Here is a 13292-nt window from a genome sequence, read left to right as displayed (position 1 = left end):
GAAAGAACCTCAAGCCAGTACATTTTACAACTAAATTTACCAACTGTGCATTGTGTCTTCTCTTCCCTGAGTGCTATAAATTATAATGGAGTCTTTGACACGATATTTTCATTGTTACTCCATAAAAGCCAAAGTGAGTAGTTGGAAAGGAAGAAAACCTAAATATATAAAAGTACATTTTCAAAATTTACATATATCCATATATATATGTATATATATATATGTAGATGCTTATATATAGATGTCTAACTATGTATCTAAAGCAATATATAAACAAATGAATATACAAATACATACATGCATAAAACAACAGACATGTAGCAGGTACTCCGGACTAAAAAGAATGGCTAACACCTTCCTGTCAACAGAATGGGGCTAAAAAGGAGAGTTCACTATAATTGCTTGAAAAATGCTTTCCCTCACTTTTTCAGTTTCTTTCCTTAGCTAGAAAAAACTATTGATTTCATCTTTGTGTAATAACGTGATATGCCCCAGGCTAGGGAGAATACTGTAAAAAAAATCCTGAACATAGAAAGTAATGAATTTAAAGGTGAAGACAAGAATAAAAGTCACTGAGTGTAATTTAACTAATTAATTTATTTAACCAGGAAGCCCCACGTACAGAGTATCAGAGAATAATTACTGTTAAAAAAAAACTCAATGAATTTTGTTTTCTTGGTTTTAATTTTTGCTTGATTGTGTGATTTTTTATTAAAACATTAAATAACTAGATATTTTTCTTGTTCCCTTGAAAATTTTCTGCATGTTCTAGTCCTAATGAGGCATTTAAAATAAATCAACTACTACCAGACTGAATGCACAATAAATGCTCAGTAAGAATATGCCACTTAATTAATTTTGAATTCTTTGTTGTTAGTTTATCACTCAAGTTTGAGTTTGAGTTACCCTAATAATTCCATGTCGACTATGGCTAGGCCTGCATAATGCTAGTTAAACCAGACATAGCACAAAATATTGAGTTTGGTTTTCCATAATTATTCTGTCCAATTCCCTAAAAGGGTGGGAAAATAAAGGTATCAGGTTTTGCTTCTTGCCACCATTCAGAGTGGCCATCAGTTTTATAATTGAGGTGGGATGACTGGACTTTGGCCTCAAGATACAGAATGTATATGGTGCTGTCAGGGTTTATATTCCTTTCAGCAAAATAAAACTAAACTCAACATCTAGTAGGAAAGAGCAATTGGTAAAAACAGGAAGCTACCAGGTGGCCCAATCTCTTAAGTCTTAGGTGAGCTCTATCCTCTCCCCCATCCCTTGCTGAGAGTCCTCTCCCCCTCCTGAATCTCTCCCCCCACTCCCCACCAACAAAGACAATAGCTGGATTTGTCTTTAAAAGTTAATTTGAGGGCAATTTTCATGCTTCTTGCCCCAGGCTCATTTTTTGAAAATTGCCCTAGGCATGTTTTGTGAAATTTGCCACAGGCATGAAAAAATGCTAGTTATATTGCTGCTGGCCTCAGTGAATCAGGATGACTGAAGAGCCTGCTTGTATCTGCACCAGCAAAATGTATCATTAGACAGTCCATCACCATTCCCCATCTCCCTGCCAATAGAAGAAGCAGAAATATTGTTTCTACATCAATAACTCTGAAGGCTCTTTTTTCTACCACTTAAAAACTTTATTTGCCAGAAAATATTCACCAAAAAATGGAAGCAATTGTTTTAAAAATGTCATTGAAACAAATGGTTATGATACATTATAACTATATGGATGGTCCCAAATTTCCCAGGTGAAAAATATTGAACTTAAACTTAACCTATTTGCTGAAAATGGATAGATTATTAGCAAGAAAATTACTAATGTGCAAATATATATATATATATATATATATATATATATATACACACACACACACTATAGGCTTGTACTTGCATGCTCCTCTTTTGGAATTATTTCTAGAGTCCTCCATTGTTTGTCAGTTTATATGCCACTTCTCAGTCATTTGCTTTAAAAGGAACTCTTGCATTTTACAAACAGCTTTGCTACTGCTTGGATCCTCTTTATTTAATGGGAATCAGCTATTGAAACACACAAGAATTCCTTTGGATACCTAAGGGATGTATAGCATCTGGAGCATTGAAAGTGCCTTTCAACAATCTTCACCATAATCCCATTACTAATGATTGCCATTAACAAATGGAAGTGATGTCATTTACAGCCAAGGAGATAGGACCTTTGTGCCCCAACCCTTGCACCTGTAACCAGCCTACAAGGAGAAAGTGCTTTTTCAATAATTGCTATAAACCAAGAAGCCTTTCTTCTTATCAGGCTAATCCTATGCACATCATCAGAAATAGACTGAAAGGGGAAATTCAGTTAAAGAAAATTCTCAGGGAATTTTTGCAATAAGAAGAACCTATAGCATCTGTCCCCACTTCCAGGACATATAAAATAGAGCCCTCTTTATTAGTTTGCCATTGAAAATGCAGACAGTGGGTAGCTGCCAGAGTTAAAATATCTTGATGATAAATCTGATGGGTAGCTAAAAGCTTCAGAAATATTATACTATTCAGACATCTATTTGGATAAAACATTCCCCTCATTCTTCCCCCCCAAAAAATCTTGGTACAAATTCTTGGCTGGAAATTTTGATTACATTTTGTAGAACTGTATGATAGGAATTTAATTAATTGAATAGTGTGAGAAAGTGTGTATCTGTCCTGAAATATTAGACACCGAGCTGTTTGGGAGTGAGAAAGAACATGATTCAAGTCCTTCCTCTGACAAAGAACCTGAACATACACATGTGTGTAAATGTGTGTACATGCACATATGTACATATGTAGCTGTGTTATCTGTACATTGAGATGTTTTATGAGTGTATATGTGCTTATATGCACATGCACTGATAACCTTGCCAGTAACATGTTTGTATGAGTCTACAAACAAGCTTTTTCTTACTCTTGTCATAGCAACTCACCCTTGGGAAGTCACCTCATCACTTTGTCTCATTTTTCCTCCCTTATAATATGAGGAGTTTGAGCTGGTTTTTTTTCTAAGATTTCTTCTAACTCGAAGATATTATATTTGCTAATATGACCTTAGTCTCTGATAGTTGAAAATTACTCTCCGATAAGTGAAGAAGTGGTTGGATGAAAACTCAATTAAAGAATGATCCCCAAAGCATATGAATGAAGCTTTAAACATATCTCCATCTATAGCATTTGCAAGCCAGGGTTTCTGCTAAAATTTTTCTACTAAGGAGGATTCTAGGCAGCCTATATGGTTATCAGACCTACAGAAATGTACTTTCTTATTTGGCCAATGTTACTGGCCAAATGAGCTGTTCATCAATATTGATACAGCCATGGATTATTGTAAATTGTTGTTGTAGGTTCTAAAAGACAACCTGTACTGACTAACAGTTCAGATAATTAATAGTGGGAAATGCAAAAATGCTGGAGAATCTAGTTTCTCTTTTCCTTTTGCTGATTCAGCACACTAGTTCTTAAGAGTACCTTTTACTATTTCTCTTACTACTTCGTGCAAATAGGACTGGGACCTAAGGGATTTTCCAAATGGGGTTTGGGAATCACCACACCCCTCTTACATTTTGAACTCAACAAACAAAACATGTTAAAAAAAGTTAGTTCCTCTAGATTATTCATCAAACTAAAGATTCTATGAAATATCAAAAGTGGATTCAAATGAGCCCGGCCACATATCCAAACACTGACTTACTTAGGAGGTATTTTTAGGCAAAATTGTATTCCTGGTAGAGTTTATCACCCCTTGGCTCCTTCTCTTATCTTTCCTGCTGGCTCAAGTTTTCCAGCACATCTGAATGACATTTCGTGTCCCCCACCTCCCTCTTCATTACAACATCCATAGCCTGTGTTTCATTCGTCCAAGAACATGTCATATTATAACCAAAAAACTCCTTCTCAAGTGATAGAAATCTTCTTTATAGCTCTGAAGGGCTAATAGAATATGCCATGAATACATTGAGAGTTGCTTCCCAGGGTCCAAATCTTTTGCTAATAGCATGAAATAAAATTTAAGTGAAATTATAACCCACTTTATTTTCCCATTCTAAGATTCATATCCATGTTCTTTAAGCCATAACTCTAATGTCTAAGAATAAATGTTATTAAAAACAGTCCCTGATAGTTATTTTTGCAGGCTCACATTTACTAGTTGTGCTTTACAAGTCTTACTGTGATTCAAAGTGATTTGTCTCATGTCTTAAACTTCATGGCAATGGTACCTCATCAAGCCCTTGACTAAACCATCATTCATTAAATTTATTATTAAGGTGGTCTCAGATTCAAAGAATGCAATGTGTTTGTGAACCACTTGTAGATGACATCTTTAATACAGAGGCATAAGGAAGGGGAAAATTATTAGGTTTCGAGTCCAGAAATATTACAGATTCAATCCTCGCTCTAATACTAAGAAGATGACATTGAGCAAGTACATCTACAAGCTGTAAAGTGGGGATAATACTAAATGTGATGTCTACCTCACAGAGTTACTATAAAGAAAGAGTTTTGCCACTCTTAAAGCACAAAAACGTCATGTTATTTTGTCAGCCCCAGGCTTGTAGCATCTCTTCATCCAGTAAAAAGGATTCCCCAAACTTCCATTAAGTCTGAGGTAATATGTACTAAATAAAAAAAGTAAGATATTTTTTACATTGTATTGAAACATAGGAAGATTCATATAACAAACAGAAGCAAAGAAGCAATATACACAGGGATTGTAGCAATGTCAATGAAAGATCAAAATTTAAGGCATCATTCTCATGTCTTTTATGTGTATTTACAATGACCAAGGTTGACCAGAGATGGGAAAAAGCACTTCCCTCCGTTTGATGCAGCTATGGAGAACTATGGTTATACATCAATACGTTGTCAGATTTGCTTTATATCTTGACTTTCCTACCACTTCCTTTTCTTTTTTCTTTTTTGTTAGAAGGGAAGGCTTTTGAGTAACAGAGAGGGAGAAATATTTTTTAGAAATGTTGGTGACATTAAAAACAAAAGTTATCAATACAAGTCTAAAATTAAAAGGCTATGTTAAAACACTAGGAAAATAAGTGATGTTTATATGTTTATTTAGACAATTGTGACTTTTAAATAGATTTTAGCCATGGTTTAATGCTTATGATAACGTATCTTTTCTAAATAATATTCCATAGACCTATAAAAAATAAGAAAAATTAGTTATCTGTAAAATGAGATTGAGCTACTTGTTTTCAGAGCTAAATAATATATTTCCTAAAAATAAAAAAACAGATTATTTATTTGTTTATTTATACTTAATATTTATTATTAGATTATTTCCTATTATTATTAACTTTTAATCTCTTGTTAAAGTTATAGAAACTAAAATATTTTTCTTCCTAAAAATGTCCTCTGAAATAATTTATAGGTGCATAATTAGGTATATGCCAAATAATTTATTTTCCTTTTCCACTTGAATTTTAGATATGACCCCAAAACAGACACATGGACCATGGTGGCTCCTTTAAGTATGCCTCGAGATGCTGTTGGAGTGTGTCTTCTGGGTGACAGGTTATATGCAGTAGGTGGATACGATGGTCAGTCCTACCTGAACACTATGGAATCCTATGACCCGCAAACTAATGAATGGACACAGGTGAGACTGTTTGGTTACCAGAAAGTGTTAAAAGACTTTCTTCAAAAGGCTTGAGAAGTACATAGCCTTCCTAGGGAAGATAATATGGAAGCCTTGAGTGATACAATGTATTCTTTTAGTATAAAAAGAATATGTTTGCTCTTTCCCCCTAAAAAATTGAGTTATTTTCTTGATTAAGTATTTGTCTAAGTCTCAATTAATTTTAAAAGATTTCCTTTCTAGGAAACACTATAATTCTAAGCCACTGAATTCACTGAAAGAAGACACTAGAATTGTGACTTTTTTGATAATTCTCAATATAAACTTTCTGTAGTAACTAGCCTTTTCACAGTTTCTCGAGGGTAAAAATGAATCCTATTTTCTTTGAAACATGCAGAAAACAAAGTAATAACCAAAAAAGCTACATCTTGATAGGTCTACTTCACATCAGGGAGACAGAACATCTCTTCTTGCCTAAATTTTTCTATTAGAGGTGTTTCTGTATGGTCCTGAAGCTTGTGCATAGCCTAAAATTAATTCCATGGAGAGAAATGGGGCATTGGCCAGTAGCCCCAGATCCTGCACCTGTCCCACACTACAGAATAAATTTCAATTGCCTATCTTTGAAGCAGACAAAATTCCTATTATCAAGGACAGACTATCAATAGGAGAGATTTAACTCTTCTATAACATGTAAGCCTGACGCCTTGGAGTCATGAAAGAAAACATTCCCCCTTGGCTGAGCAGAAGAGAGTCTAAAACTGATGCTCCAACAGGAAGAGAGGAAGAAATAAATCTTCATGTACTCCATGATTCATTATGATTTTTTGAGGAAATTATTTCTTCCTCAAATTAAAATAAGCAAAACAAAAGTGATGTTAATGGTCTTTCCCCCAATCCCAATTTAATGCAAAACCTTGTAACTGAGCTTCTTAATTTCCTAAAAAAAAAACATAATAAGTACTGAATAAATATTATTGACAAACTAAGTGGATAAATATACATTTTAAAGGTGCTACTTCTATAAAGGCACATTTTAAAAAGGCCATGAATATATTGTTTATGGGTATATAAATGATGTAATATAGAATCTTCATTACTTATTCAAAGTAACTACCCATTACACATATTATTCTTCTAAAATTGAAATTAAAAAGTGCCTTTTTCCTCTCAGATCTGAATTGATTTAGAATCTTGAACCCTAGAGACTACATTTCCTACAATCCTCTTTTCCTGTTTGTGTGTCTCCTTATGTGGGGGGGAGTTTTTGAGTTTCTGTTTCTGCCCATGTGGCCTCTCTGGTTCCATGGTGAAGGAGGGAGGAGCGGCTTTTATTCTCTTTTGACTCATATAGCATATGGGAAGCTAAATAGCATTTAAGTTATTTTTATTTTAACAACAGCTTTATTTTAGTGCATTAAATTTTTTTTAAAAAAACTCTTAAATTGCTTTTAGATTTTACTTCTTAGGTATTTTTTCCCCTTTCCTTTATAATTGTTGTCACCCATTGAAGGTACAAGATTTAGACTACCTCTACAAAATAGGTCGGAAAATTATTAGGAATCTGGGTCACTAGGAAGAGATAAATTTCCTTTCTTCCATTCTTCCCATGATCATAGTAAGAATATTTTAAAAATGTTGATGCCTTTGTAGAACCTTGGTCAAATGCCTGACTGCCATAGTTAAATGATATACCATTGCAAATGTTTATATTTAACATCTATCTCAGATCTTTTTGCATTAAGGACACAATACATCTGCCAAGGTACAGGAGGATGCTCCATCAAAACTGATGATTGCCTCCTCCCTTTTATCCAGTAACTATCAAAAAATAAGTGATCAGCCATCTACATATACCTTTTGGTACTGTGTAGCTTCTATTGGAAATATAAAAGCTAATTTGCATCTGTTTGCATCTGTTTTGTGAAGCTACATAGGAAAGGGAAATATTTGAAAGAAGATTCAAGAAAACTTCAGTGGAAGAGAATTACAAATCAATAAAGCATTTATTAATGATTTAGAATGTGCCAGGTTCTGTGCTAAATTCTGGAGATAAAAAGACAAACATGTTTATATTTTCACAGGGGTAGACAACATATAAAGTGGAGCTGGAAAATGGGGCAGAGAGGGAAGGTGTACAAGTGTTGGGATGGCTGGGTGAAAGGCTAGAACTGAGGAAGATGAGACAAAAGTTGGTTTCCCAAAGCCTAGGTTGGCTCTATAGGCAAAGTCCAATTTTCAGGTGAGGAGGGAGTGGATGACAGATGGTGGGGCTTGAGACATCCAGGAAGGATTGTGGTAGAATGTGGAAGAATGTTTTGCATTCTTTCCTGTGTGTAACTGAAATCACATTGCTTGCCTTCTTGGTGGGGAAGGGAGGAGCAGAAGGAAAGGAGAGGATTTGGAATACAAAAACTATCTTTCAAAAGAATATTAAAAATGAATAAATAGATAAAATGAGGGAGAGAGAACTATAGAGTTGTATTCTATATAGTTACTCTATACTATACATCCTATACTCATATGGCATAGCATTTTGGGGGGAAATTAAGAGTAAAAGGAATGGTTTGGGTTTGTACCCAGGGATTGCCCCAGATGTTCAGGAATTCTAATGGTGTGGAATGGGAGGATGGCAGCTTTCTCCAAAATCATTCTTTTGTGACATAATGAGTGCATATTCACTCTATGTTGTATGGAAAAGAATAATTTGCATAGGATCTCTAGAAGTAGTCATTTTTTTGATCTCTAGGCAAAAAAGGAGTCCTCTAAAAGAGGAAACAAGAAAATCAGGGAACTACCAGAGTGGGGATTTTAAAAAAAAATACAAAATGAGGTGAGAAGAAAGCATTTACTTTCCTATTCATTTTGTGGTTGTTAGTAGAAAAAGAAAGGGGTTCCTGGCACTATAAGTTTAAAAAAAATATGACTCTGAATTATTATTTTGTTGTTACTTTGGTTGTTTGGTTTGACCAAGTATATAACCCCAAACTTTGGACTGTGTTCTGTTATTGCCTTTCATTCACTAATTATTTTCAAATAGCTATGAGAAAAAGAGTTCATGGATGGCAACAATTTCACATTAATAAAATGTTGATCTAGCATCTGAGGCATAAAGTTTTATTAAAACCTGAGTAAAAGTTACTTTTAAAAATATATTTCTAACCATGTTCATATTCTTCATTATTAAAAAAAAAACTCTGGGCTCTGTCTTCAGTTATTGTCATAAGATGGATTTTAATAAGGTTCTATGATTTTTGAATTTTAATAAGGCCAATAGCAATTTTAGCTATTGCCTATTTATGACAAAATATTGGAGTTATTCCATTGTGTGTCTCTGACTAGAGTGAATGAATAACACATTTTAATGCTGCACAATGGTCTGGGGAAATATCTTCAAAATTATCCCAATAAGTATAATAGCTTTTTCACCTGAAGTGTACTCCAAGTGAATAAATTTATGGATAGTTATCCCAAAGCTATCACTTCCTACACCACAATGGTACCATCATCAGAGAAGTATTCTGTAAAGAGATAAAGAATATATTCTATATGTATATCTAATCATTCTATATATATTCCCTTCATTTCACCAAGGAATAATAAAAATAAAAGCCAATATATCTTAAATGCTACAATGTGATTCTTGAAAATCAATCAGTAAGCATTTATAAAATGCCTACTATGTCACAGGCACTGTATTAAGTACTAAAAATAAAAATACAAAAGAAAAACAGATCCTATCCTAAAAGAGTTTACATTATAATGGGGGATACAAAATAGGCCTAAATGGCAACGGTTCTTAATCTAAACACATATTTCACAGAGTCTATTTTCTTGGAAAGGAAAAAATGCTTTTAAAAATTTTATTTTCAATAACTTCTATTTCAAATTTAGCATTTCTTTTCTTTGCAACCCCAAACAAAGCAAAAATAGCCTAATCAAAATACAAATTATCCATGAGGAATCCATAGACTTTTAGGTTTTGTCAGACTACCCAAAGGGTCCATGACAGTAAAAAAGAAAGTTATGAACACCTGTTTCACTTGCATAAATGCAAAGGACATACAAAATCTTTTTCAGATTGCCCACCATCTCAAGGAGTGAGGAAGGGTTGGACAGCGTGGAGAGGGTAATAGGAAAAAAAGGATAGAATTTGGAACTCAAATTTTTTTAATGAATGTTAAAGTTGTTTTTACATGTAATTGGGAAAATGAAATATCTAAAAAAATACATGCAAAAGTGAAATAAGCTATTTTGAAGGAAGGGAAGTCACTAGGAACTAAGCAATCAGAAAAAAGGCCATCAACAGAAGATGGCCCTGAGCTGTCTTGAAGGAAACCAAGGATTCCAAGAGATAGGGATGAGGCTAGAAAGATGACGGGCAGACAGTTCAAGACACAGAGAGAGTCATGTGTGAGACTTTTGTGAATGGTAGAGTCTGTAGAAAGGATTAAATGCAAGAAGACTGACAATATGGAGGGCAGATTGTTCAGAACTCTGAATTCCAAACCGAGGAGTTTATCTTTGTTTCTAAAATTCTAAGGTTAATTAAGATAATTCTACACATGTTAGTTTAAATATATAAAATTCAATTTTCAGTGATTCTGTTAGACATTTTTTCTATTCATCCTATACTGGAATTTATGATTCTTTAATTCTCACTCTACAACTGACTATTCAGCAGCATTGGATAAATGTATAATAATCTTATCTGGATGTGAGTCCCTTTCATTTACTCAATTAGAGGTTCTACATAGTAACAGAGACGAATTTCATATTTGTATGTAGTTAATTTGAACAAAGGATGAATTTTTTTAATTGCAAGTCCCAAAAGACCAACTTTACATGTGTACATATGCATAGATATAGATGTCATATGTATATATATGTGTATAAAATCTCAGAAGAATATGTATCTTTTAAAAGAAAAAATCAACTTTATCTCACGAGTACTACCACACCACCTTCTTTTACTTGAAATTTTAAATTATGATATTTTGGGGGTGCTTCCAAATATGGTTGAATATATTTTAACCAAACTTTCCTGTAATTGCATTCAGAAAGGTTTTTAAGCCTGCATTGTGTTCATACTGGTCAAGGTTAATTTTTTTCTTAGAATCAGAATATAAATTCCAGCAAGACCTCATTTGTCTTGTAAAAAAGAGAGAAAGGAACACTTGCACAGGGAAAGATGACAGGGTTACTTCCTATCGGGAAGAACTATGTATTTTTTATGTAGCCTAGTGAATGTTATTTCCAGTAACCTAGGAAGAAGCAAAGGGGGCCTGAAAATATGCACATAAGAAAACTATTTTATCATGAGTATTGTCTCATATCTGTCAGGTTAACCTAGAGGAATTTTGTGTTACTGGGACCACAGAAAAATAAAATTGTGGTACTTATTTAGATGTGTTCTATTAGGAAAGACTTCCAACTTGATCTTAGTGACTCCTAAATATACACAAATGCCACAGTAAAATTATGGTCTTTCTCCCTGAGTAACATGGTGGCACTTAATGGGATACATGGTGAATGTTTATTTTAGGAGATCACTTAATTTAATTGTGTAAGGTAATTGAGGAAGTATTATTTCATTTTTCATTTTTTTCATTTCAAGGAGGCCCATCTAGAGACAAATATGGAAAGGAAAAGGGAAAAAAATCTTCTTTCCAAAGCAAGATGGATTTGTGACTTATGATTTATTAATAAATTAACTTTTGATCTATCAATATGTTTAATAGCTTTTTTAACAATTGCCTTCCTGGATTGTTTCTAGCAAATAAAACTGGAAGTCCTAATGAATTTCTTTTTTTGAACAAATGTTTAATATAAATAATTGATCTGACAAAACCTTACCCAGTTTTATTTCATTTTGCTTATCCCTCTGCCTGCAGCTTTATTTTTTCCCAGTGGAAAACTATAGGAGTCCCATATCTACTGCACTGAATCAGTATGGCAGGTGGACTTGTTCTCTGCTGTTTCAATCTTAAATTTAGAAATATAAACCTACCTAATACTTTTATTAGCCTTCACTAATCCACAACCTAAATAGTTTTCTAAGTAGTCCAGAGATCCCATGTTAAGCTATTTCTCATCTTCTCTCAACAGATGGCTTCCTTAAACATTGGAAGAGCAGGTGCCTGTGTCGTAGTCATCAAGCAACCTTGATGTGCTTTCATTGTTTGGAATTTGACTCACTGCAGTGATTATTTTTCTATCACATGACAAGAATGGTAACTTTATAAGAACAAGATTTTATGAAAATTGGGCTACTGATGTCAAAGAAGGTGGAAGATCAAAAAGAATGAAAAAAAGGAATAAGAGAACATCGGTCTGTTTAGGGGACAAATGTCTGGCCATCATGTAGTTAGCTGAGGAACTATTGCTGGTACTTTGTTTTGTAGAATATATAATAACCAGAGATGCCAAAAGTTGTGGATTTTTAAAAAATCAACTGAAAGATGAGAAACAGGTATTTATCTGTGGCATGGCTGTTTTCAATAACTATACAGAATTCATTTTTTTTTTAAATTTCATGTATTTTAAGAGGAAGTCAATTGTAGTGACATTTCCTTGGTCAGGGTACATTTGAATGAATTATTATTTTCCTAATTTAATGTGAGTTTTTGAAAGGAAGTGGGATAATTTCTATTAAAATAAAGATGTTTGAGAGGACTTATAGTCTTCATTTCCCTGAAGAATAATGAAAATTGAGCAGAAAGACCCATGTTTGCCTCTTCAGCTTAGAGAACAAAACTATTCTCCCTTCAATCTGAAGTGCATATCTCACCTGCGTCGGTAGATGTATTTTATTCCAGATGCAAATTGAATAAACAAGAAGGAGGAACTGTTTTAGCGAGATTTGACCACATGATTTTTGTTTGATGAGAACACGCCAAAGAATCAGAGTTTAATAACTGACATTTGCCTTGCATTGAGTTCAATGTGTGCATGTGAGGTGTAGTCCTAGAGCTCTTCTATGCATGCCTTGCATGTTAAAGGTCAGATACTACTTAGAAAAACTAAACTATCTGTCCTATTAAAGTGGCCACATCAGGGTCTTAAAGTCACAGTGTGAAAACAAACCTCTAATTTTTTACTTCACTAGTGACTCTTTGAGACCCAGCAACACCGAGTTATACATTTGTATATCTATTCCAAAAATTCTTTGTGAAGAAAAGTTTGCCAATTAATAAAAATTCAAGTAGCATGGTAATTTCTTTAAGGGGCCCATGTATACACTCCCATTCAACCAAGAAATGGTTGAAATAAATCTTATTTTTCTTTGTTGCAATGAATGTTTCATTTCTCTTCTTTTAAAGTAAAATTGAGGGGAGAAAATCATAAAAGAGAATGTAATGAAAAGTACATTTCCACTGCCTGCCTCAGACCTTGAATAGTCCATATTTACATCAAAGAATCAGTAGCAGATTCTTCTTAAGTGGACCCAGCTGCCATCAACAAAAATAAACCTTCATTAAAGCTTTCCTTATTCTCCTTCACTTAACATCATCAGTACCTAATAGAGTGCCCATTCCCTTAGAAAAAGCCCATGATAAGGCTCAGGAGGCAAACAAAGCTAGAGAAGTGGGCAGGAACTGACAGAATGGGGAATTGTTTCCCTCTGTTAGAAGGGATGAGGTCACATTTCAGATTCAGAAGCATGAAGGCATCTTTCTAGACTGGTTGT

The 13292-nt window shown here is 33.9% G+C and overlaps 1 protein-coding gene across 1 annotated transcript in view; it reads left to right on the top strand.

The window, feature by feature from the left end:
* The window catches only part of KLHL1 (kelch like family member 1), a 588984-nt gene extending 576088 nt beyond the window's left edge, over positions 1-12896 (top strand). Inside the window, exons 10-11 of the mRNA XM_001362179.4 lie at positions 5452-5623; positions 11711-12896. Coding sequence (XP_001362216.1) covers positions 5452-5623; positions 11711-11770 — 232 coding nt within the window. The 3' untranslated portion in view covers positions 11771-12896. The remainder of the gene's footprint in view (positions 1-5451; positions 5624-11710) is intronic.
* Positions 12897-13292: the final 396 nt, after the last annotated feature.

The sequence above is a fragment of the Monodelphis domestica genome, chromosome 8 (genome assembly GCF_027887165.1).
Source record: "Monodelphis domestica isolate mMonDom1 chromosome 8, mMonDom1.pri, whole genome shotgun sequence".
Classification (NCBI taxonomy): Eukaryota; Metazoa; Chordata; class Mammalia; order Didelphimorphia; family Didelphidae; genus Monodelphis; species Monodelphis domestica.
Note: the sequence above shows the minus strand (reverse complement) of the source record. Positions and strands in the feature narration are given on the sequence as shown.